The sequence below is a fragment of the Centruroides sculpturatus genome, unplaced genomic scaffold, assembly GCF_000671375.1.
Source record: "Centruroides sculpturatus isolate CEXI.00-Female unplaced genomic scaffold, Cexi_2.0 scaffold196, whole genome shotgun sequence".
Classification (NCBI taxonomy): domain Eukaryota; kingdom Metazoa; phylum Arthropoda; class Arachnida; order Scorpiones; family Buthidae; genus Centruroides; species Centruroides sculpturatus.
In genome coordinates this window covers 367,801-394,867 of record NW_019384362.1, presented here as the reverse complement: position 1 = coordinate 394,867, position 27,067 = coordinate 367,801, and the positions used below count along the sequence as shown (strand labels likewise).

Genomic DNA, 27,067 nt, shown 5'->3' with positions numbered 1-27,067 from the left:
ATAGCTATCCAAGACATAACTGCAAAGTTTTATGGTAATCAGACAATTCTCAGTTTTGTAAAGACACGCTATCTTTGCCACCGGCATCACTACCCACATACGATCAATCCCTAGGCTTTTCCTGACATGTAATTAACTGTTTGCCCCTGAAAGTCAGCTTCTTACACACTCACAAGCAGTTCACATGAACTTTCTAACAATAATTTACAATAATATAGACAAACACTTTCTAACATGAGTTTTGGACCACCCAGTATCTTTAGATATAACTTCTCTTTTCTGTAGATAAATAAATTTGATTATAAATATTGTTAAAAATTTTCCCAAAATAGAAGATTTGTATGTGATTTTACCTAATATCTCATACAGAGTAGAGATTAGAAATCCACAAAATGCATTTCAAATAGTAGCTGAAGATATTTTATACATTCGAAACATCTGTGAATCTTGTAACATCCATAATTTATCTTATCAGTATTATATTATCTTGGAAAATGTATCAAATTCAATAAACAAAATGCAAATTACTATGTAATATAAAGATATGACTTATCTAATATTTGACAAAGAAAAGCAAATGATGCTAAAAAGTTCATTTCTAATCAGTTAGAAAATCAAATAAAAATGCTAAATTCTTTTTATCTTATTAACTAATAATGATATTAATACTTAAACTTAATACCAAATAGCAATTTCATTCCACTTCTATTTTATTTCAAAAATCATTATTATTTTTAAAAATATTTTTGGATAATTTTTATCTTAAAATTATTTTATATAATATTAAAATGAACTAAAAATGTGATTATGAGAATTTTATAAAGATTAAAGATGTTTTAAGAGAAAGCTGAAATAGTAAAAAACAATATAAAGGGTCCATATATAATACATTGTACCAATATGTCATTTTTTACACACATCAATGTTTTATTACAGGTGGTTATATATTCAATGTCTATACATTTAATACATTAATCGCCTAATTTAATATATTTGTTTCTATTCAAATAATATAGGTGATAATATATGTATATTTTCCTCATATCTTCTCTTTCTCCTTCAGTATTTAAATGAGTATAACATATAATAAAGACACCATATATTAGCTTCAATCCTTAATTAGAAGAATTAAGCTTAGCTATGGGGCAGATAGAAAGTCCAGTTTCCAGTTATAGTTCATACAACAAAAGATCTTTTCAGAGTTAGTACGTTTTTATGAAAATTTAAAGTTTTATGAAACATTAATTTATTAAATTCTTTTAATTAAAAGTACTTTTTACTGTAGTAAAATCTTTTTAATCAAAATCAGAAAAGTTTGAATTATCTATTTTTAAAAATTAAACTAGTTTTTGCAAATGTTTGACAGTATTCTTTAGTGAGATATCACATTTTCTTTTCTACCTTAATTTGATTTTTCAGCTAAATATACACTTGTGTACATTCCGTTGTTAAATATCATAAAAATATAGATAAACAACACTGCTATCTAGATAAAAAGTCACTAAAACTTAAGAAAATGTTAAAGTTTTGTCGTGCACTAGTTTATAGAGTAAATACTAAAATGCATACATGTTATAAAGAGGTTAATTGGATACTATTTTCTGTTTTCAAGTTTCATTTTCAAAATATAAGATATAAATTTGAATAATTTGAAACTAACATGCTAAGTAAAGTTAATTCAAATTTAACAGTAATTTACACATAAATATCAAGAATAATAGTAAATTTGATTATTCAATAATCTGGATTAATTGGATTCAGTTATATTATGCAGAAATGTAACTATGGGGAATGAGGGTGTGTACATGCCTCAGGAACCAACTTTGAGAGCTCCAAAATGAGTCTGCAGAATTAAAAGCAAGTAGAATTTTTTTGTAATTAATGTTTAATCAGAGGCATCAGGTATGAGATTTGTTCCAGATGCCAAAACTGTTTGGTACAGCCCTGGTATTATGTAAATGTGATCATCAAAGTACTTCCAACAGCTTAAAGTGAATAGAGATTCCAGGCATGAGCAATACAGTAGAGTCTCACAAACTCAACTTAATGTGGGCTGAGGTTACAAATTATTGAAAATGACGAGTTTTATGGAATAGCAATGATAGTAGTCTAAATAGCTTAATTTTCATAACGGTGTTATATGTGAAAATTCATATATGTATTAACTATGTACCATTACTGACTATTTTTATTTGTAGCTAAATTAAAAAAAAACAACATTGGCTATTTAGTAGCTACTTTCATGTTAGTGACATTTGCATCATGTAGTTTTTCAGTGACACCTTAGAAAACGAGTTATATTCTTTGTTAACATGTGGAATTCACTGGCAACATTATTATAAAGTGTTGCCAGCAAAGAATGATAACTTATTTGATCCTAGTGTTAAATTATAGCAGTAAAAATTACATTACATGTATTTATTTATTTATTTTTTTGAATCAGGAGTTTTACAGAATTCTAAGTTATCAAGAGTAGAGTTTCTGGGACTCTACTGTATACTCAACAATAATAATGCATTTTCATTATTTACAAAAATTTTTCTGTCAAAATGTAAAAACCATTTAAGAAAATTTTAATTTATAATTCTTGTAATTAATAATGCTATAAATTAGAATAACTGTCTGATTAATATGTAAAATATTAAATCTTTTTTGCACGCTAGTAAAGTTATATAATATCTTGATAACAAACATCACTTCTCTTTTTATTTTATTTTTAATAAAATTTAATAAAAACAATTGAAAATGTAACATGATTTTATTATGAAATAACAGAAAACAAATGTATGACAGTTGTCATCAACTTTTCTAATTATGTGATGTCCTATTTTTCACAATCTTCTGGGATAATAAGGTAATACTGACTGAAAAGTATTTTCCTTTTAATTAATTATTTTAAATTTCAATAGAAGTAGTTGATTAACTTATTCAAATTTCACTCATTATAAAGGAAAGCTATCCGGTAGAAATTATCACACTTTTTGTAAATAACACAATAAACACTTAAATAAACAAAAAAAAAAAATTGAAATTTGTTTTTAAATTAAATGATTAAATCACATAAAACAAATTCCATTCATGCAATTATATTAATTACAGTATATCTTCTGTCTATGCCAGATACCGTAATGTCAGATTTGTGACTAAATAGCCAATTCCTTGGTATTGTACAAGGAAAATTGAAAAAGATAAAATGGCATCAATGTCACAAAAGTCAATCAGAATTATAAAATTTGATTTACAAACCACTGGGATCAGGATGGGGGCAACAAGATGGTCCGATTAAACAGAATTCCTTTTTACTACAAAGCTCAGATTACCTGACAAATTCAGCATTTTTTAATAATTAATGAATATTTAGCAATTGATCTTGAAGAAAGAAACCTATGAAAGTTACAAAGTCTTCTCGTGTTAATATCTTGTTTAATTGAAACAATTTTTTAATTCAATTTCTTCCTGTAAAATATATTTAAAAGGAAAAAAAACAATCATTTTGTAAATTAATTTATAATAAATAATATATATATATTGGCTTGAGGAATGATGAGTTTTCAATTGTTTAATATAATTGCATTGTAGTTGAGGCTATTTGCCATAAGAACTTGAGCATGTATTATTAAGTTCTGACATTTTTGTCACTCATCATTCTAAAAAACATAAAACAATTAAATAATTATTATTAAAAAAAAAAAATTAATTTTAAAGTTTAACTCATAGGAATAATATAGAAAAATGGTCCAAATGATTTTTCAAGAATCTATATAGGCTCTGTCTAAAAAGATGATGATGTATATCAATTTTCTTTCTTGACTTTTGCATTGTCAACATGTAAAATTCTTGTTATTAACCACAATATTTAAGTACAAGATATGAAACAATTCTAGTCCACTAAGTGATACTTGTGTGGATATTTCATTCTGTCAAAAAATGGACTATCATAACTGGAATATTCAGTCTGATAAAACAGTGCTAAAGGCGGGCACGATAACATGGGTGCCAGATGTTTTTAGGGCAACTGGAAGGGTGGACAGATGGCACCAGCATTTATGCAAGCTGTGGAACATAGAAATCAGGCACTCCCGTGGTATTGAGCTGTAGTTGTTCTTGCACTCCGCAGGCACAGATGGGACTATGTGCATATTGGCAAGATCAGCCTTACCCTGCAAATACTTCTCTCCAGTTTGAAACACACTACCCTTGAGCACCAGAGTTTATTGGCACACTAACCATGATCCTCCCAAACTGATTGAATGAATGCTGGCCATAAAAGTACTGTAAAATTTAACGATTTTTTTGTAGGCATGATCAATATTACAAAGAAGTTCAACAGTATTTTAATATAGTTTTGGGCAGTATTTTTCGATTTGAACTTCCTACTGATTGTATTCTCTTGATGTTAATGACTCATCTGACAATTTCTGATTAATTTTGGAAACAGCAGACACTTTTGTCATTACAGGGACATTCTTGGACGAGGAGACACTTTGCATTTTGATTCAGGAATCCAGTGATCCAAATATTTCTATATTAGTTATCACTAAAAACAAAAACAATCTCGTGCTTTATGGCAGGGGTACCATCCATTGAGAGATCACTTCTTGCTATACATTCTCTGAACTGTACATGATTTAACTGATGCTCAATGGACCTGTTCACACACCACGGATGAAAAATGGGAAAATTTTCCCGAAACCACCGTGATATGACTTGGCACATAGAATTTCTCATGCCATTATTCAAATGCTTATTGTGGAAAACACCACTTGTACTTAAAAGTTTCTGTCATAGCTGTGTATCTCCTAAATCACACAGTTTATGACTGATTATATATTCTAAGAGTCCACGATAAAGAAAATCATACTGTGCCTGAATAAAAAAAAAATAAAAGAAAAACATTTTACAATACAGATTGAAAAGAATAATGTTTTTAATTAATAGACTTACCAATGTTTGCAACATACAACAACGCTGTGAACGAGTGTAACGAGCAGCTTGGAAAACATCAACTCTTTCTTCTGCTTTAAGTTGTTGAATTAATACAGTTAATGTTACAAAAACACTGCTTCGGTCTCCACCTCCACTGTTAATAAATTTTACATACTCATATAAGCAAAAATATCAAATTTATTAAACAGATAATTCTTTTATATATTAAATAATGATAAATATAATATATTCTTTTATGGAAGATCCACACCTTTTTTTTATGACAATTATTTTCTTTTAGTTTATTGATAGAATCTTATTTGGCTTTCATGAAATTTAGAAGAATTTATTACACATATTCAGTTCTAGAGAGATAATGGAATATCACACAGATATAATTATAGCATTCACCCTAACAAGATCAATAAAAAATATACAGGAGAAATTTAATTCTTAATAAATATACATTTATGCAAACTGAATTCCTATTTCAGAATTTTCAGTTTATCCATTATGATACAATGAATAACGTGAAAAATTCTGAAAGAAGACTGTTTTTGTTCTTGATATTGCAGAAAAACTATATATATATTATGCAATTATTTGACTGATGTAAAATTCTAAAAAAATTGCAATAAATATATTAATTTTTAGAATTTAGAAAAATCAGAAGACAGATCAAATACTGTGAAACTTATTACTTATTAGTAAAAAATTGGTCTTATGTATAGATAAAAAATAGATTTGTAACTTAAACAATTTTCTTTAACTTATAAACTGGTATCTTAAAAACTATCTACAATAAACTCAAATTTTATTAAAATTACCAGTTAATAATCTATACTAATTTTTTTACCTGCAATGAACAGTTAGAGGTCCAGCACCTGGATTTTGTTCTTGACACTGCTGAGCTGCTTCAATCAATGACAAAAATCCTGTCACATCTTCTGGGACAGGATTTGTCCACCCACAAAATTGCATATGAGTAACTTTATGACTATCATCACTCTGAAATATAATAATTANAAAAAAATCTATTAATCAAACTGCTTTCAAAATCTATAAATTTGTTAAACTGTTTATAAAAAGAAAATCATCAAAGTTTAAAGTTATTATTAAACAAAACATTATTATTTAATTTTACTAACTTGCTTTTTAATGATTGTTTATCACAATCATTAAAATTGGCAGCTGAAATATATAAGATTTATGTATATAATAAATTCAAAATAAACCAAACAACTGAAATTTAGAATAAAATCATGCTATAATTTAATTACTAAAGAAATTAACATTAAATTTGTTTGTAACAACAAACATTTAAAGTAAATGTTTAATATATTACAAACATGTATTTGTAGAAAACTAATACTATAGTATTGCTTTTCTGTAAACATAATAAAATATACAAGGTCTGTTCAAAAAGTATCAGACCTTTTTTTTTCCGCGTAAACCAATGATGCGAGAGAGGCCTCCTTCGGTGGAGTTGTGGAGGGAACAGTCATGCACAGCCCTGAATTTTTTCCCGCCTGTAGGAAGCGTCAGTCGTTGGCAATCGGCGTATGAGTGAGGTCATGTAGTGCACTCTCGTCGGATTTCACTAAGCTGGAAAATGACGAACAACGTGAGCAGCGATATTAGTAGATAGGAACTGAATATTAAATTTATTAATTAAAATTTTTGATTTTTTTTTGATCAGTACAGATTTCTAGTAACAGAAGAAAATGATATCCTAGTGTATAAATGTGTAGTATAAAAGATGATTTCTATTGTCTAATATTGAAAGATTATCAAGTAGTTGCAAATAAACTAGTTTGTGATCAGTTTCCTAAAAACATTAATAATTAATTTATTAAAAATAATGAAATGTAAAGTTTTTGTGCCATAAATACACAGTTTTTTAAATTAAATATGAGATTTATAATATAATTTTGAAGACTTGACCAGTAAATGACCACAACAATTATTCACTGGAATTTAAGTTAATGCATCAAATCATGATCAAAATCAGGCAAGTGAATGGACTAGAGCAGTGGTTTCCAGCCTTTTTTCATTAGCGTATTTCATTAGCATTTCATATTTGTAAATGACCATATATGGCTTCCTACCAGTGATTGATCAGGTGGTAGTCATTCACTGAGTTTTTCTGTCCAGCAAATAACCTGAACAACAACTTCATCTCAACCCTTTAACACTCAACCACCATTCACTGTCCTAGTCACCTAAGATCACAATGGTCATTCACTGTTCTAGTCATCTAATTATTACTTAGTAAGAAATATTTTCAGTTTAAATATATCAACGATTTGATATATATTTTTCCTTAGTCTGTTTTAATCTTTTCTTATGATAAAAAAAAAAAATAAAACAATTACAGTAGAGCGTCAATTATCTGAAATGTCAATTATCCAAAAGAATTCCAGTCCGCAAATTTAAATTTTCGCCAGTGCTGTGGCGCTACAATCTTTGGCTATGTGTTGGGCTACTCAAATATTTTACATTTTTGATACTAAATTAACTTTTGAAGTAAAATTTTTTATTGTTTTTATATTTTCCAATATATTTATTTTGTTTGTACAAAATAAAAAAATAAATTTTAACGATACAATAGTCTTCGTTAGGCTTAACATCGAAGAAAATTCAACGCGAAGTGACATGCAACGGAGAAAGATTTCAACATGGGATAGGTTAATATATTTTTTCGTACATAATCGGTTATCCGAAATATCGATTTTCCGAACAACCCCAGTCCCCAATTGATTCGGATAATCAATGCTCTACTGTATTATAACTTTTAACCATGTTTTAATTCATTAGAACTGTAATTTTATATTTAAACATCAGAATCAGAAACTAAAAATTTATTAAATTTTTTTATGTTTTATTTAATTTTTTAATATATATATATGTTAAATATGCCTAAATAAAAACATTAGATAAATCAAGATGTTATATAACTATTTTTTCATGAAACATGAAACACTCCAGAAACACTGGTTCTGCAATGAAAAATAAATCAAATAATAAAAATATGACAATGAATTTCAATTGGTATATTCAGTCATTGGAAAAATTGATAATTTTTAATATTTAGCTCACATAATTTAGAATTAATGTTCAATTTAAAAAAAAAATAAAAAGTGTTTTAATTCCAAAAGATTTAATAAATACTCACCTTAATATTTCCAATGATAAATTCTCTCCGTATAAAATGTGTACTTTCTTCAATAGATATAGCTTTGACTTTTACATAATCATATTCTTTTTCTTCATTTAATTCCGGCCAATACTGTTGACATTTTGTCTAAAACATGAAATTTTTTATTTTACAAAATCAATCAATTATCATTAAGAAAATCACAGATATATTTGCATTACTATTGATATTCACTGACATAAATATCTTGAAAGGATATTTTAAATTATAATTATTTCCTTATATTTTATAAATATTACAACTTATATAAACTTTTTAATATTGTTGGTTTGCTTTGAATTTTTTACTTCAATTACTGTACTGTACTTATCACTTTCAACATAAACTATAATACATAATACATATGTATCTTAATATAATTGGTTTTAAAAGTAATGATAATACGTTAAAGATTTCTATTACATTTACTCTATAATTACAAAATATAAATTATATATATATATAAGTTTTTAATAATAATAATAATTTATATAGAAGTTATAAGTTATATTTTGTAACTTAGAAACAATCAAATTTATTTAGTTATAATTTAGGTACTTATAGAGTAAATGAAAAGTAAATTTTCCTCTATTAATACCTCTATAAAAAAATCAATTCAAAAATAAAAAAAAATCTATTAATCAAACTGCTTTCAAAATCTATAAATTTGTTAAACTGTTTATAAAAAGAAAATCATCAAAGTTTAAAGTTATTATTAAACAAAACNTTCCAAAAGATGCGTTCCAGCAGTGTTTCCAGCAATGGCAGGAACACTGGGAGAAGTGTATACATTACCAAGGAGACTACTTTGAAGGGGATTAGGATTTTGTACCTCAAGGTCAATAAATTTATTTTTGCCGACCAAAGGTCCGATACTTTTTGAACAGACCTTGTATATGCTCAAAAGACCTTGTATATGCTCAAAAGATTATTACTTTTCAACAGTTTTCATTTAAAAATAATGTCAATTGACAATAAAATTTTAAATTACATTATTACAGATTTCTACTCAAATTATTATTAAGTTATATTACATAATTTATACATTAAAATACCTTTACATGATATGTAAAAGAAAGTTCAATTTTTTAATAACAAAAGAACTTTATTTTAAATTAAGATATCTTATATATATATAAAACGTAATAATTAATAATTATATCATTAGCAGAAAAAATTCTAAATAATCACTTTTATTACTGTTGTTGTTAATATACATATTTTAAAAAAGAGAGTTTTGATATCACAACATATACAGAGAAGAACTCATTTAAGAAAGAAAAGAATATGAAATTGAAAGAATATGAAATTTTCATATTCTTTCAGAATTATCAGAGAAATTCTAATCGGTTATGAATAAATTTTGATGTTTCATAATAAAAATTTTTTGTAATCAATCAAAAACTGTCTAAAAATAACACTGAAGTGATTATTCAATACACTGTAATATTTTGCAAATTCAATTTATTTATAGAAATAAATCTAAGTATTTTGCACTTAAAGAAAGATGAAATCTACTTTTATATTTAATTAATTATAGAGCTACGTGTCTCTAGCAACAGTTAAATATAAATAAATAAATCATATTTCTATGAATTTTATAATGATTTCACAAACATTTACTACTTTATATATATGCAAGGTCTATTTAAAAAAGCTACCAAATTGTGAACTTATTTAAAAATATGAATATGAAAGACTTAGAAAGTAATTTTCAAAGTATATATTAATGTTTTTGGTTTATTAACTTAATAATAATTAGTAAAATAAAATTAATAACTATAATTGAATTTTAAAAGATTACACATAAACATGTTTACAAACAAAACTCTATTTGAAAATATGTAATGATGTAGTAATTATGTGTGATAAATTCTAACCTGTCCTTCTCCCATATCTGAAAGCATAACAACTGTTGCAACACTTTGTTCTTTAATTATCCTCCAAAATTCACTTATGGTACATGCTAATGGATCTTGAGTAATAATGAAAGACAAGGAACGATCGTAACCCTTAAAATAAAAAAATAAATTTTAATTAAATTTATTAATCATATTTACATAACAGCTAAAACATTTACAAAAATAATATTTAATAACATACCTGAATAAATGATGCATTAATGTAAGATGAATGATCACGAGAAGGAGAAGGTGGCAGTATAACCCTATTAACATCATCTAAAATAGTGAAAAGAGTTATAAATAATAAAATATAATTAAATTTGTTAAATCTATTATAAACAACATTTTAAAATATTAAGTATTTAACATTTTACTGTACTAAATTAACTACAAAATGTTCACATAAACCACAACTATACCCAGCAGAAAACAATTAAATATGTAATCCAACACCTTATTTTTCGCTGAGAGATTATTTTTAATTAAAACAAACGTTTTCGATCCATTCATTGGATCATCCTCAGGCTAAATGGAACACTTCATAAATAGAACTACTCGTTTAAATATTCAAAAATACAAATAAACCGATAACATAAAAATAAATAATACTTGTAAATAATACAAATATTCAAAATAAATAACATAATATCATTACTAAATAATAATATCGTCTGCCTAACTATATAGAGCTTATTATTTCATACTAAATTTCCTGCGCTTTTTTTAAGCTTTTAACCGCAAACTTCCAAGCGGAAGGAAGACCCTCCGCATCTCTTGCGTTAATACATTTTTCTTCAAGTTTGCTTCTATAGATTTCTATCTTTTCAGCTGTTCTTGCCAANTCTTTTTAGCCTGAGGATGATCCAATGAATGGATCGAAAACGTTTGTTTTAATTAAAAATAATCTCTCAGCGAAAAATAAGGTGTTGGATTACATATTACAAAATGTTCACATTACAGAGAAAATTCATTCATGTTTAAAATGATTTTTAAAGAAAATAATTAAAACTTAACATTCTAAAAATTCCCATTTACATTATAGATTTATTTATTATTATTATATTTTTTCATTGTAAATATACTCTTATTAATATATTCAAAAACATCACTAATATTATCTTTACAAATTTAAAAGATTTAAATTTTTTGAAAGTTAAGTAATAAATTTTAAAAGCTATTATTTCAATAAATTATTTTTTTAATATAAATCTTTTTTTCCAAATAAATTATCTTATATTTATGTAAATAAGCTATTTTAAAATTTGAATATTAATTAGATAAATTTAACTATTTATAACAATAATATTTTTAAAAATCAATTTGTTTCTAGTACTAAAAACTACAATGTCTTAGATTTATAAATAATGATAAAATTTTTATTAATTGTATTTTTTTTCTTGTTTATTATGCTGTAAATAATAATCTAATACATTATAAGTAACACAATTTAAAAAGGATTTATTGATTAAGAAAATATGCAATTTACTAATTATTGTCAAACCCTATTTATGTTTTTCAAGGAAAAAATGTACAAATGAAATCACTTTTGAATTGCTTTCAGAGTAAATATAATCATTGGAAATGTATAGTGCAGCATAAATGTATAACACTGTATAACTGAATTCGTATGTGTAATTTATAACAAAAAGGATTCAATTTACTACACATATAATATGTGATAGATTTGAACTACATAAAAAAAAAGGAAAGTAAATTCAGTATGAATAGTCATGTACTCTTAAAACTTGGGTTAAATTTTGTTTTTCTTGTTTTTTTGACAGACTTGTCACATTAATACACACTGGTATAGTTATGTGACATCAATTCTCCTGCCAAAACTCTAGTTGCATTAAAAATGCAGTCATTGTAAAGATTAGTTCACACAGACAGCAAATAATGAGAATAAATGAAAAACCAGAAAGTGATTTTTATTTGCTTCACAAAATTGAGTCACACTAAAAAAACACAGAAAACTAAAATTTTCAATATGTAGACTAGCAGAGCAATTTCCTATATGGCAAAATTAGTTGAAAATGGTGTCATATATTATGTATTATTTGCTCTGCTTTTTACAATTGCTAAAAATTTTCAGTCAGTGTGGACTAACCTTAAGTGAATACATAATTTGCTTTTTCACTTTTTTTAACCTTCTGTGAGTCGATGGGTCTGACAGACCCGACACGATTTTTAGTCAAAATTTTTTAATATTAAATATTTTTTGAAAAATTTGAAAAAATTAATATTCCTCAAACTTTTTAACCAGATTAACATGCTGTTAAAATTTTTTGCATAGCAATGCTCATTTTTTTAGAAAAAAATGCTTCATGAGTCGCATGGGTATGACAGACCCATGCAACTCACGGTGGGGGTAAAAAAACGTCAATTAATTACTCGCCGTTGCCGATAGCGAGTGTCGCAATAACTTTATCGCGTTGAAGTTGTCGCGCGGTGTCTATTATACTTTATAATATCGTTATTTATTTATATATTTATATTTTTGTTTTTTTGTTATAATATTGTTTTCAAAATTAATGTCTAATTAACTTTTAATTATTTTAATTATTATTCTATTTTTATCATATAATTTTTATATATTACTTATGATGATTCTTCGTATATTAGACGATGCAAGTTGGCATTTTTTTACATTTACTAACCAATGGGAAACTTGTGAAAACAGTCTAGCTATAAATTGCCGGGAAATATCTCCCCCCTTTCGGCAATGATCTTGGAAATCAAATGTAAACAATCGCTGTAAATTCGCTTGTTTTATTCGCGTTTTGAGCTATAAATTGTTAATTAAATATTGTTTCACAATGTATATACGAGTAAGCATGTTCTCAAAACTGTCTAGCAATAAATATTCCCGGGAAACTCCAACTCTCTATAGTAAGTCTATGGAAGATGTTATTGCTGTTAATTGGCTTTAAAATTTTTGTTTCTACGCCTATTACACTGTAATTGGTAATTTATATTATGACTGATTTAAGTTCAACGAATGAGAGGTTTCTTCAGAACCATCTGGTCTGGATTTTCCCGCGAAGAACCAATCAACGTGATTAAAGTCAGAATGTAAGCAAACCTTACAAATAGCTATCTTCTTCATTTTAGAGCCGTAATTCTGGTAATTTTACTCCTGAATGTTCCTGACAAAACAAACATTTGTTTAAATAACGTCAATTAAAATGAAAAGTAGCGAAATTAGAGCTGAAAACGATGAAAATGGCGATTAACTAACTTTTATTTACATTCTGACATTGATTTAAGTGAAAGGCTAATTCTTATCGCAGTCAATTTCCCACAAGACAATTCTGAGAAGATGCTTACTCGATCAAACGAAATAAAAGCAGTATATGTTAGCTAATTAGCCCCTAAACATTATGAGAGCTAATTAGATATAAAGTGAAAAATTACAACTATGCGACAATCATATCGCATAGCTATCATTATTGTAAAATCAAATAATCTAAATTAATCTGATAAAAATACTTTAAATTGTTATCTGCAATTATTATCTATTTATTTTCCATCGCTAAACAACAAAACAAAACTAAAACAAGAACGTAAACTACATTTTAAGTAATTATAAATGAAATCGCTGCGTTTAATCGCGTTACGACTTTGTTGTCGCGCAATACGCAACGCGCGACAGAAAAAAACAAAAATAAATTATGACAATACAAATTGTGAAAATTACAAAATTTTTGATAATTGCATTTTTATAACATTCAGGTATTGACATGGATGTATTTTTTAAGTATTATTTTGTAAAAATTTTATATTATGAAGAAAACAAATTTCAGAATCGAGAGCATGTCGTAAATTGCCGAATTTTTGATGGTCCACCCATTATTTTTTCGATCGCTTCTTTTCATGCACAGAAAACATTTATAACTAAACTATAAGCAAATAATTTTGATGGATTCTATAATATTTTGAACGATGTCAATTTTTGAAAATAGGTGATCGAGTTAAGCCTAACACACGACTATATCAGATAAAAAATTAAAAATAAAATTTATGTCTAAAAATCATACGAAACTATCTATTAAATCATAAAGACAACATTCTTATGAGTAAAATGAAGTAAAATCTTTGTCAATTAGTCGATTTACAACTCAGAAAAGAAGTGTTGAAAATAGAGTCATAAAACAATTAACGTTTATTGACTTTCGCGGTAGGGGGTAACGCGGGGTCGGTTGACAAATTTTCTCGCAGTAGTGCAAAAGTTCTACTCACTTCGCTTGAAAGTGTCATATTTCTTCCCCACTTACAAACAAACCCGATGGCAATCGGTGAAACAGGAGATAAATTACAGCGAGTTGAAATTTGATATGTTTATTTTTTTGCGTTTTTCGTATCGAATTACATAAAAATAAATATTAAAAAATTAATTTTGTTAATACGCAAGTAATTTATATCACTAGATAGAAAACAAAGCGCAGAATCAAACAAAGAAACTGTAGTTTCTTTATGTGATAGATAAAATTGAATTATTTCATATTAAAAACACTGGGTCTGAAAGACCCATGCGACTCAAGTAAGGGCCCCATTCCTAGCGACTTACGCAGGGTTAATACTCATTTAATATATATAATATATATAGTGTAATATATAAATGTATTCATTTTGATACAAATTGTCTTATTTCAAGTATATGTATCTAGTTGTAATATAGTTTAATTAGATTATGTGATAGAGAATTAGGTTAAATTGGTTGATGATAATGTATAATTTAATGATAGAAAAATTGATTGTTATTAAAATACATCCCTTGTAACCGGCTAATGGCCTTAATACAAATAAACTGATTGATTGAATACTCATTTAAAATTTTTCCATTTCAAAGAGACTAACACAAATAAAAAAAGTGCTTTAGGGTACTGAAAAATATAAGGTGTAAGTACAAAACAGTATAAATGAAAAACCTATAACTGAATTCTTTTATAATAAAGAAAATACTGTGCAGAGAATTTTAACATATAATTGTGAAAAATGTACAGCTGACAAATGTATAAACAAAGTTGATTGTAAAAATTCAGGAATGTTTGAAAAATTAATTATTATATTAAATAATACAATAAAACATATTTCATAATTAAATAATTAGAAAAGATATAATAAAAACTATTACCATAGTAAAATTAGATGAAAAAAGTTAGAATGAAAATTTCTAATGAATTAGTGTTTTTTATTTTAGAAAAATCATATCAGTTTCAGACATAGTCATGCTGTTTTCACTATTAATTTTACTTTGCTTATTTTACTTTATGTAAAGTATTTATGTTTGAATATTTCTTTTAAAATTTAAATCTTTAAATTTTAAAAGTTCAGCAGCATGTTCTGAATAAAGAAACTTCTAATAAAAAAGTACTAAATTAACTACTTAAGATATCCAGCAGGTAAAAAGAAAATTGCCTATATACCAATTAAAAAATATTACTACATTTATCTTTTAATAATTATTCATAAGTAAAATTTTAACATTTAATGTCTTAGAACATTTTATAAATATTAAAATTATAAAATCTTAAATTATATTAAAAAATTTATCAAAATAAAAAAATAGATATGCTGATATATGAAATAAAAAGAAAACTTCTGTTACTTAAACATTTTATCATAAAATTTAAAAAGCTATTAAAGAGAGAGAGTTTTAAAGACATAAAATATTTTAGAATGAAAAGAGCATGCTTCTATTGAGAATAATATACAGTAATTATATTGATTCTTAACAAACTTTCGGTTCTTTTTGTGTTGTGATATTAAAATTTATTTAAAAAGTAATACAGCAAACATTACTAAATTACTTTTAGAAAATTATTTTAAATAAGAATTCCAAAGAAACCAAATTAGTTTGTAACTGAATAACTCTACAATAAATGTTAAATGCAAGTGGTGATTTTATCTTTCATGTAACAAATTCAATAATTTTGATTGCTTATTTTCAAATATAAATTAATTTCACTTACATTGTCTAACATTAAAAATAAACAAAATTTACAGATATAATAAATAAGATCATTAATGACTGTCTAGGAGTTGAAATATTCAAATAATAAAGTTGATTAAGTAATGAAAATTTAATAATTATTGAAACAGTAATATATTTAGATTTACTCCAGTAAATAATAAATATTTAATAATATATTTTATTTCTAAAACGTTAAGAAATAATTATAAATATAAACTTCAAAGTTTACTTACATGGTATGATAAAATCATATCTATTTTTACTCATATTCATTGCCATTGTACCAACACAGGATGCTTTATGATCTTCAATAACTTCACCAAGTTTCTAGAAATAATGTACATCTTATTTTACTTTTGAATTTCAAACTTTTAACTGGGTTAACCATTTATATTCATCATTCCAACATCATCATCTGTTGGGTAAACCATGTTATAATGTGTCATTAATTTCATATCATGACACACTAATAAGATTATACAATGATTATAGATATGCATTAATGAAACATTAAAACCAAATATTATTCCTGATAAATATTTCATATTAAATAATATCTTCTTTCTTTTACTTTTAAGTAAGCATATTACATGTTTGAACACTAGAAATAATTTAAATAATATTTTTAAATAAAAACTGTGATAACAAATTTGTTTACCTGGCTTACTTGATGTATATTTTCATTTTATCTTATAAAATAAGAGTTTACAAACAAAAATGTAAATGTGTTATTATTAATATAATATGATTAAAAAATTATGAGCAGGTAATCAATAAATGCTGAATTTCTAAATAAAAATACAGTCTTTTCTTATCACATTTTATTTATATTATTAAATAATTTAAGTAATCAATTTTCAATTGTTTTATATATATATTTGATTATAAATAATAAAATTTAAAAAATAAATAATGGAAAATAAAAATATTTTAATTATATTTAATTTTAACATTTAAATCTTTTATAACTTTTAAATACATATTTGGATATATTGTATTACCCAATATAACCAAATATACATTATTTAATCATATAATACTTATAACAATTTTTTTTTAAATCTTAAAAAAGTAATATTTGAAAATAGCCATTTCAAAAGTATAATTTTCAAAAAATTAATAAATTCCATGTCTTAGTGTTATACACTGTTTTAATAAAATCTGTCTTATCTATCAAAATAATGATGCATAGAAAGATATTTACAAGGCTAGAAATAAATTAATGCAGTATTAATTTTACATTGTAGATAAAAAAGAATAAGAATATCAAATCATTACATGTATGAAAAAAAAATAGCCTAGATGCATATTTACTTGTAGAGTAAATTATAAAGATAAAAAGTTTCATTATTAGGCAAACAGCACTATCAGCATTTCATTTAATAACACATCAGGGTCTCTAAATATACAATTTTATGATTTCATTTTTATTAAAATCTCAATAACTTGAATAGATGCATATATATAATTTTATTTTTTTAATTTACAGATATAAAAATTTAAAATACAATCATTATTAAAATGAAAATAATGAAAAATAGTATTAAATTTAAAATGTTTACATCACAAATTTACTGTAGTATTACATATTAGGAAATTTTCATATTTTAAAAATTACTCTTTTTTTTATATCTTAAAAATAGTGTACACTCAGCAAAAGTAATGTGACATTGAAAGTCAATGACAGGCTCAACCAATTTTCCATTTTAATTGTTAAATTTTAATGTCTCTCTTTTGACAGGAGGAAATTGATGACAGCCATCATTAATGTTCTATGTTGTCTTAATTTTGCTGCCCATGTGTATCCACTTTCATAAAGCTAGATTAACAAAATATAAATGATCTTTTATATATTTTTTTATTTTATTATGTCTAAGAAAATATATACAGGGTGTATAGTATTTGTAGTGTTTTAAAGAAAATTCTTCTCCCAATTACAGACTGATCCTAAAATTAGTCATTATATAGACAAATATCAAGTATTAAAGTTTTTCTAAGGCTAACTTTTTTCTTATGTAAACATATAAGTTATTGCACAGTATTAAAATTAAACATTTTGTAATTAAATTGCACATACTCTGTCTTTTGTAAATTTAAGAATATAATGCTTATTTAAAAATATAAATATCTTAATAATAAATTGACAGTAGATTTATTTTAGGCAAAGTTCTAGTTATAATAGCAGTAACAATGAAAACAGTTGAACTTTAAAGAGATGAGAAAAAGAGATAAAAAAAACCAAATTAAATTTTTATTCAGTTTTCTTTCTTTTATACAAATCATCATCAGCTATGAAAATTATCAAGTGCATTAGAATAAATACATTCAAAAGAAAAAATCTTTCTCTGTTTGAACTTCTTCAAATTTAAAATTACAAGGAAAGTTATAATTATTGAAAAATTAGTAAAAAGAAGTAAAATAAAAGTAAGTTAAAACAGGAAATTATAAGGAAATTACATTTAACATTGTAGTGTATTCTATTTAATTCAGACTTGCAGCCACCCAAATTACATGCAAATTCTGCAAACACTCCTGCACATGACTGCTACTTCTAGATAAAGTTGGAAAGAACTTTTTGAATAAAAAAGGTAGTATCATAAAAGTCTGAAATAGCAGTTCATTTACTATCTAAGACAAAGAAGTCATAGACATTAATAATTCTAAGCTGTGTGAAGTGTGTATTATCTAATATCAGTTTCTATGATTTAGTTCCATTTAAACTCCTATCTTAAAGAAAATCTAGAACTACTCTTTATTTATGACTTACTATGTTATTATATATATATATTAAATATTTGATACAGTATTAAATGTTTTATTTGAATAGAAGTAATATTCAAGCTATATATTGTATAGCTTGAATATCAGCTTGAATATCAGCTTGAATATCAGCTTGAATATTGTATATAATATTATATACAATATTCAAGCTGAATATTGTATATAAGTATGTTGGATTACAAATCTTTCTCATGTGTATGATTTTGAAGACTATTTTCATAATGTGTATCTACTATGACTATTATCTTAACCATTATCATCTTAAAAACTTTATGAAATTATAACAATCTACTTACTTCAAATTCCAATTCTAAACCTAATCGATCATCGTCACCTATTCTCTCTTTCAATTGTTCATAATGGTCCCTGAGATGGTGCATTTCAATTTCTGTATCTCCAAACTGGGCATGTTCCATTAGGGCCCGATATACAAAAATATACTGTTTCTAAATTTTAAAAAAATTATATATATACATGTATTTAATTCAATTAAGAAATAAAATACAAAAAAAAAATTCAAATAAAATTTTATTTTATAAAATTTCTAACAAACTTACTTAATCTTTTTATGGAAATATTAAGCTACTCACTAAAACTTGCATTAACCTTTATTAATGCAAGTTTTAGTTAATAACTTATTGTGGTATTCATTAATTTTTTTAATAATAATAATAATAATAATCTTTATTTGGCGTAAAAGGCTTTTGCCTGTTACAAGGGCTGGTATTCATTAATTAAAAATTTCATAATGATTTCTAATATTAAATATAAAAATGTAAATGGAAAACAATTTTTTTTCAGTCAAAAGTAATGTAATTTACATAATGACATCCAATTATAAAACAAGCTAACAGCAGTATGTTAACAAATTTATTGTTTAAGAAGAGTAACATTCAAAGAAATTTGTATCACAAACAGAAAGAAGTTGTTAAATATAAAACTAGCCTCTGACGATAGTTTTATTGAAAATTAAATTAATTTCTAAATGATTTCACTGTTAATTGCTTGTTAAATAAAATACAGCAAACAACTGATGAATATGAATAATAAAATATATATTTATTTTTGTGCATTCAAATAAATGATTATTAATTCTCATAAAAGTTCATACAACTTGACAACTTTGATAAATAAACAAAACCAACTGCATAGTTAATGATGGCAACCCTTATTTTTATTTATTTACATGAAATTTCTTTAAATAAGAGACTCAACTGTATTTGTTTATAATTTTCAACATGTTTACAATTATAATTGTTTTAAATATTTTAATTTTAGTTCATTATATTAGACTAAACTCAAATTAAAATATTCAATTAAATTATATATAAAAATTCCATTTATACATTCTTCATCCAGTAAATGAATTCTAAAATGAAGATAAAAAAGTTTTAATTAAAATATCTGGCTAACTAATAATGATAATTCACTACTCATCACACCGGATATAGTAAAAAATTTACGTACCCAGAACCATTTACAGTGCAATCACGTAAAAAGATTGATAAACAAACGTTTTCGAACCCCATCTGGGCTCTGCTTCAGGTTTCAAACAGTTTCTAGATAGATGCTTGATATCCGTTAAAAATCCGAACAAATTTTTAATGGATATCGAACATCTATCTAGAAACTGTTTGAAACCTGAAGCAGAGCCCAGATGGGGTTCAAAAACGTTTGTTTATCAATCTTTTTACATGATCGCACCGTAAATGGTTCTGGTACATAAATTTTTTTCAAAACTTTTTTAAATGTTAGCTATTTAAAACTCAGCAGCAGTTTGCTTTATTTATTGATTCTTAACTAAAATAAAAAAATAGATCTTTTAGTTAGTGATGTAACGAATATTCGGTTACTATTTGGTATTCAGCCTATTTTTCACTATTCAGCTGAATACCGAATATTTAATCACTATTCGGCCAAATACTGAATACCTAAAAACAGGAGTAAGAAATAACAAAAACACAGTAAATTAATCATTTTGGTATTTAGATTTAATGTTGTCGGGTTAGTGTTGTTTGTTTATATTTATTTATAATTTATAACATGCACAAAATAAAAAAGAACATAATATTAGTCACACGTACTCACAATTTATAATTACAAAGATCAGCAGACGTATACACCTACTCATTCAAGAATCGTCACACATCTGAGGTCTGACCCTGCCTATCTTTCTTTTTAAGCGCTCTTCCCTCTCTCTTTCGTCTATCGCTCTAGTCCATGTATGCATACATCATAATGCGCACTCACGATACTTTTGATTCATCACTTTTCCTTCGTAGATTTCCCATTTTACAATTACGTGACTCATAGCCTGGTGATAATGGAGAAAAGAGACAGATAGGACGTAGGTATAAGTCACAGTTCTGATTTCACAGATTCGAAACAGCTCGGTAGCCCAAATGGCCCAAGGTTTTCGCCCGTGCACGCTAAGTGTCTTTCATTACAAGCATTTAGCTTTCCGAAGTCTATGACAACAATTGTTTGACATTGACGGCCATGAATTTTGTGCCAATAAGCTGCCTCAACTTGTTCGATTATGTTATCAACTCAATTTCTTGTTTATTTTCACATTTTCACTTTGCGGTCCTTCTCTCTTCTTTTTCCGTTATTTACATGTATAGGTCATTTCATTGTTATCCACATTTGATATCATCACTTATCACATGCTGCCATGACGCTCATGTATGTTCACTATAACTGTCAAGAATTAACGCGATTGGCAAAGCGTAGTGACAGCGGGCCAATAGAGAGTGGGGTCCTTACCATAATGTGGTTTGTGCGCCAATTTTCATACATGCATTAATTGAGCCGAATAGTTTGGCCGAATATTCGGCCACGCTCCTGGCTGAATATTCAGTATTCAGCCTCAGGCCGAATATACTATTCGTTGCAACACTACTTTTCGTATATACAAACATTTTTCCATAAAAATTGAACACTTTATCATATGTTTAATGACATTTATCTTCTGATAATCTAAAAGTTTCATTTTCATTTGAAAAATTTAATGAAAAACATGTTTTCTAAATAGATTTAGAGGTCAATTTTAGATTTCAAAAATTTCCATTTCTCTTGAATCTGTTAAAAATTAAACTGGAGTTTCATTTGAAGTATTTATTTCATATTATGCTCATGTTGATTGAATCTTGGTTCTGCATTATAAGAAATCTAAACTGCTTTTCCACATATCCAAATTATTAATTAAACATACAAAAATGTTTTGGTCTGTTTTAAGCACACTTCAAGCTTTGGCTATCTAAAAAAGCAGTCTGGATTTCTATTTCTTTCATTTTACATTTTAAGGCATGTACTTAACTTTTTCAAATAAATCTTGCAGTTTTATTAGTAAAACAGTTGTCATGTGATTAAACATCTTATTAAGACTTTCTAAATTTCAGGATTCCTGAAATAAACATATATAATATTTATTTCAGGTAATACAAACTTATTAATTCAAATTTTGTAGTAAATTTATTGCCAGAAAGCGTTTGCAATTTTCAATAATGATCAGTCATTAAATATAATATCAGTCATTTTAATACACTGTTAAAATACTTATAATTATCACAATGTATCAAAATCCACTCAAATTTGTAATTCAGAAATAATAATTTTATTTAATTTTAAATTAAAAATAAATGCTTTGAATATATTGATGACATCCATTTTTAACGGATATGTCATAAATTATAGTCAAAGTTTAATATACAGAGTGTCTTTATACATAATTTAAGTTTAATAATAATCAAAATTATAATTTTTTGGTAACCTGATTGGAATAATTATACTAATCCATTAGTGATATCAAAAGAATCTTTTTTGTTACTTACTAAATATAATAAAACTTTAATGTTAAAAAAAAAAAAACTGTAATAAACTTACCAGTGACTGGACAAGAAAATTTCGCTGTTTACGTAAACTACAAATGTAGATATAGATATCAACTTGACCTTCATCTTCCAACTGTTGAAGAAGAGAATCTATTGCAACAAATGTTCCTGTACGACCTACACCAGCACTGTAATAAAATATTACATTAATACATTTAAATTTTATTGCACATTTAATGTTTAATATAATTTTAAAATGATACTAAAAATTAAAAATTATAATAGGTAATAAAATGATTATATTATTTAGAAATTAAGCATTAATTTCAAATTTCATTCAATGTCAGTAAATGAATGATATTAAGGAATTTAAATTTGACTAAAACTAGTTTTTCTATTTGATCATATAATATTAAATGATTAGATAGAAAAAATTCTTCAATATTTGTTTTAAGATTTCCCTCAATATATTTTTTAAATTAGTAAAGAACATTTTTTAGAAAGATAATAAAGCTCAATCTTGGAAAAGTACTATTAAATTATCAGTTTTTTCATTCTATTATTATCCTATTAAAATTGAATAATAATAACAGATAATTTGTGTTTAATATACATTAAATTTATGACAGAATGATAATATTAGTATAGCTATATTATACTAACTTGATCATTTATTGAATTATCTAATTGTTAATTTGCCTTAAATGTAAATACTGATTACAATAATTTTTAAATTCTAAGTATACTGCTATTGATAATTTTAGTAATTAAACAATTTCAATTTATTAAATATACTCATATTCCAATTGATGCTAAGAATTAATTCCTGAAAAGTTGTATGCAAAGCAGGGCTGTGGAGTCGGAGTCGTGGAGTTTTGATGTTTTGGCCGGAGTCGGAGTCGTCAAAAAATCCGCCGACTCCGACTCCCTTTTTACTTACCAACTTGTTATGTATATGAAACGGAGTCGGAGTCAGAGTCGGATGGTAAGGAAAAGTCAAAGTTGGAGTTGGTAGATTTTTACGCGACTCCACAGCCCTGATGCAAAGTCCAAGTTGAAGTTGACGGTGTGTGTGTGTGTGTGTGTGTGTGACTCTATAAGCCCTCACTGCTATCCCACTCAAGTTTTAAAGTAAATACAGCAAAAACATAAAAAAGAACATTACAAGCAATTGACAACTGGATGAAAGAGAAAAACAGATGTATCATACTCAAATACTAAGTTGTCAAATACTATATGTAAACTAATAAAAGATAAAAAATAATAAACTTTAATATTTGTTCACATATCTGTTTTTACTGAGTATTGTGATGTATATCAATGGTGAACAAATGGTCATTATCAAGACTACTACTGTGCCATTACAGTAGCCTACTAGAATCTCTCTCTAAAATACTGGCATGGAGTTTTGTTACACTCTGCATATATATGAGTAAAGATTCATTCTCAGTGCAATTCACACTTTTTCATAGATATTGGGATGTTGGATGTATAATGTCTCATCAAAATCAAATTCTAACTTTTATTTACAGTTGTATTAAGCCACTAATTTTTGGATTTCAATCAATTATTACTTATTTAATTAAAATTTGACAAATAGTTTAAAATTCTCAAATAGTTATGTTAGATGATGATGCTGTAAAAATATAATATAAAGATATATGTCTGTGATTACAGTAATCAACAAAAAGTACAAACAAAAAATTTTATCTACATTTGTATCTATTTCTAAGAAGAGATTTTATTTGTACTCAAGAAATCATAAAAAAAACATTGAATTAATATTCTAGTTTAATGTTTTCTATTCCATTCAACAAAATAATATATATCTTTCCATTTACTGTTCTGTAATATAATGTAAATATTGATAGGGTTTAATAATATATCAATTTTTTAAAATTACATAATCGTTTTATTAAGCTTTCTGAGAAAATGAAATTCAATTCATCTGAAGATTATTTAAATGCTGAATAAAAGAATAAGTTCTTTCTTTATGGAAAAAATAAATCATGAATACAAGTAAAAATTTTAAATGAAGTTGTAGCAAAAGTAATGATTAATCCAGAACTATTTGGGGATCTGTGTACAAATAGAAGTGTCGGGATAGGATCTTGTAAGAACATGATTCCTGATTTTTTTTAAAACTAGTAACGGCCAAGAAAGACCATTTGATTTTGAATGTGTAGCCATTGATTGGTCGTCAGATCATCACACCACTAACGGACCTCCAACAGAGCAGCTAATCACTCATTGATTGAGGATCACACCACTCTACATATTTGCACAGTGCTATAACCAGTAACCTTTGACTGAGCAGCAAGGAATCATGCCACACGATATATTTGCATAGTGCTATGGCTCAGTAAGCACTAATTAGTCATCTTGCCCACTGTCAATGGCAATCACTGGCTATAAAAAGGTTAATGTTAAAATGGGAGATTTAAGTTCGGCTTAGGACTTCATGTCAGAAACAAGTTCGCTGTGGAGCTTCAAGTCTTGATTCGTCTCGCTGTTTGTTCTTCAGCCACCAGGAGAAGGTTACTTCTAGCCAACAACTCATCAATTTGTTGTAAGGTGTCTTCTTGACAGAGCAGATCAGCATATTGAACCATCTGAACTTTGTTAATGTAATTGGCGCACTGAGTTGGTCGCCAATAGTGAAATAACGAACATTTTAAATTTCACTAGAAGTAACAATCAGAAAGATGGTACATCATCAAAATTGTTAGCTGAATTAATCAATTCACATGAGTAACCACAGTGGCTAGTCTATAATCATCATAACTGTTATAAATAAATTCAAGAAAAAGTTCATCTTAATGCTGGTTTTGTAACCTCTTTGGTTATGCATATGATCTCCAGCAGAGTGTTAAAAATGTCATTTTTTTTACATAGAAAAATCCTTTCCAATAATTCCTGGAAACAGAATCAGATAGAAAAAAAAAACTGTTTTGTTTTTTCTATTAGAATCCTATTTAATTCTATTAACATATGATTCAAAATTTTGAAAATAAAATTTGTTAATTTTCTACAACTTTAAAAATTAATAAAAAATTAACAAATTTAATTTCAAAATTCTGAACTATTCATTAATAAAAGAATTAAATAGAATTTTAATGCAAAATATTGATTCAATCTGCTTTTAGAGAATTTTTGGAAAATAATTTTCCCATAGAAAAAATTATATTTTTGTCATATGCTGGAGATAACATGCTTAACAAAAGAAGTTACAATCAGCTTAAAATACTGCAACAGTATAGCAGCTAATGTATTTGCACATTAATCAAAGATTACATATTACAATTCTATTTTAATGTGTTATTGTTATGTGATATAATAATTAATCTAGACTGTCCAATCATTAACAGTATATCAAGTTCATAAAGGCATAAGTCCTATAAAAGTTTCTCTCTCTTTTTATACATTTATTCATTGCTGCTGTGAGACCTTTTCTCTAATTTTAGTTTCTATGTTCTTTAATTTTAACATTAATAATTATTATATCTAAAGGATCTTGATAGCAAAGTATTACTTTTTATGAATTCATCTATAGTTTTATTATTATATAAAATAAATTTTAATCATGGCTCAATTCTCATTAATACATGAATAAAATTTATTAAGAAGTCAAAAGTATTCATTTACACCTTACCTACAATGGACAAGTAAAGGTCCTCTATCTGCAGAGTAATTTTCATTAACACGCTTAATAAATCGTAATAACCAAGATGGTTGTTCTGGTGCTAAAAAATCTTTCCACATCATAAAATGAAAATGTAAAATTTCTCTTTCATCTTTACTGTCTTCATCCTAAAAAATAAAGACTAGCAAGTTAAAACAAATATCAAATTAATTAGTATTAAAACAGTATTATCTTGTTAATCCAAATCAATATTATGCCTTTTATAACTTCTCAAAAAATAAAAATACTTTATTAAATTAAAACTTTTATTTTATTTTATATTGAAAGGTATTAAAGATAAATATGAATGCTTTCAAAAACCATCATAGCAAATTTTTTTAATTTTAATGCTAAGCAGATTTGGCATAGGGAACAATTCTGTCAGTAGGCTATGTCAATGCTAAGCAGATTGACATAGCATACTGTTAACTAAATTGTCTGAGTATCATCTTTAAATTAATTAATAATATAACATGCATTATATTAAGAAAAATAACCACTCGTAACAATTATTTAAAATTTGCTATATGTATTTTAATTACCTTAATATACTTTACTTGAAGCCTTCTGACAATATAATCAGAATACTTTTTAGTACTAACAACAGCAACATTAAAAGTTTCTTCAATTATTTTTGGCCCATCATCTGACCAGTACTGAGAACATTTAATCTAAAAATATAATCATTACTTTTTCAATATTTTATATTATTATGAAATATCAAAATAATAATAAAAAATGAATAAAATTTTATTGTGTGAATATTTTGAA

At 25.7% G+C, this 27,067-nt stretch overlaps 1 protein-coding gene across 1 annotated transcript in view; it reads right to left on the bottom strand.

The window, feature by feature from the left end:
* Positions 1 to 2,688: 2,688 nt before the first annotated feature.
* The window catches only part of LOC111641360 (receptor-type tyrosine-protein phosphatase alpha-like), a 372,536-nt gene continuing 348,157 nt past the window's right edge, over positions 2,689 to 27,067 (bottom strand). The window contains exons 17-27 of the mRNA XM_023387510.1: positions 26,839 to 26,967; positions 26,267 to 26,424; positions 22,667 to 22,802; positions 19,078 to 19,227; positions 16,234 to 16,327; positions 10,226 to 10,302; positions 10,003 to 10,134; positions 8,102 to 8,230; positions 5,783 to 5,934; positions 4,945 to 5,080; positions 2,689 to 4,866 (exon numbers count right to left, since the gene is read on the bottom strand). Of these exons, the coding sequence (XP_023243278.1) occupies positions 4,783 to 4,866; positions 4,945 to 5,080; positions 5,783 to 5,934; positions 8,102 to 8,230; positions 10,003 to 10,134; positions 10,226 to 10,302; positions 16,234 to 16,327; positions 19,078 to 19,227; positions 22,667 to 22,802; positions 26,267 to 26,424; positions 26,839 to 26,967 (1,377 nt within the window). The 3' untranslated portion in view covers positions 2,689 to 4,782. The remainder of the gene's footprint in view (positions 4,867 to 4,944; positions 5,081 to 5,782; positions 5,935 to 8,101; positions 8,231 to 10,002; positions 10,135 to 10,225; positions 10,303 to 16,233; positions 16,328 to 19,077; positions 19,228 to 22,666; positions 22,803 to 26,266; positions 26,425 to 26,838; positions 26,968 to 27,067) is intronic.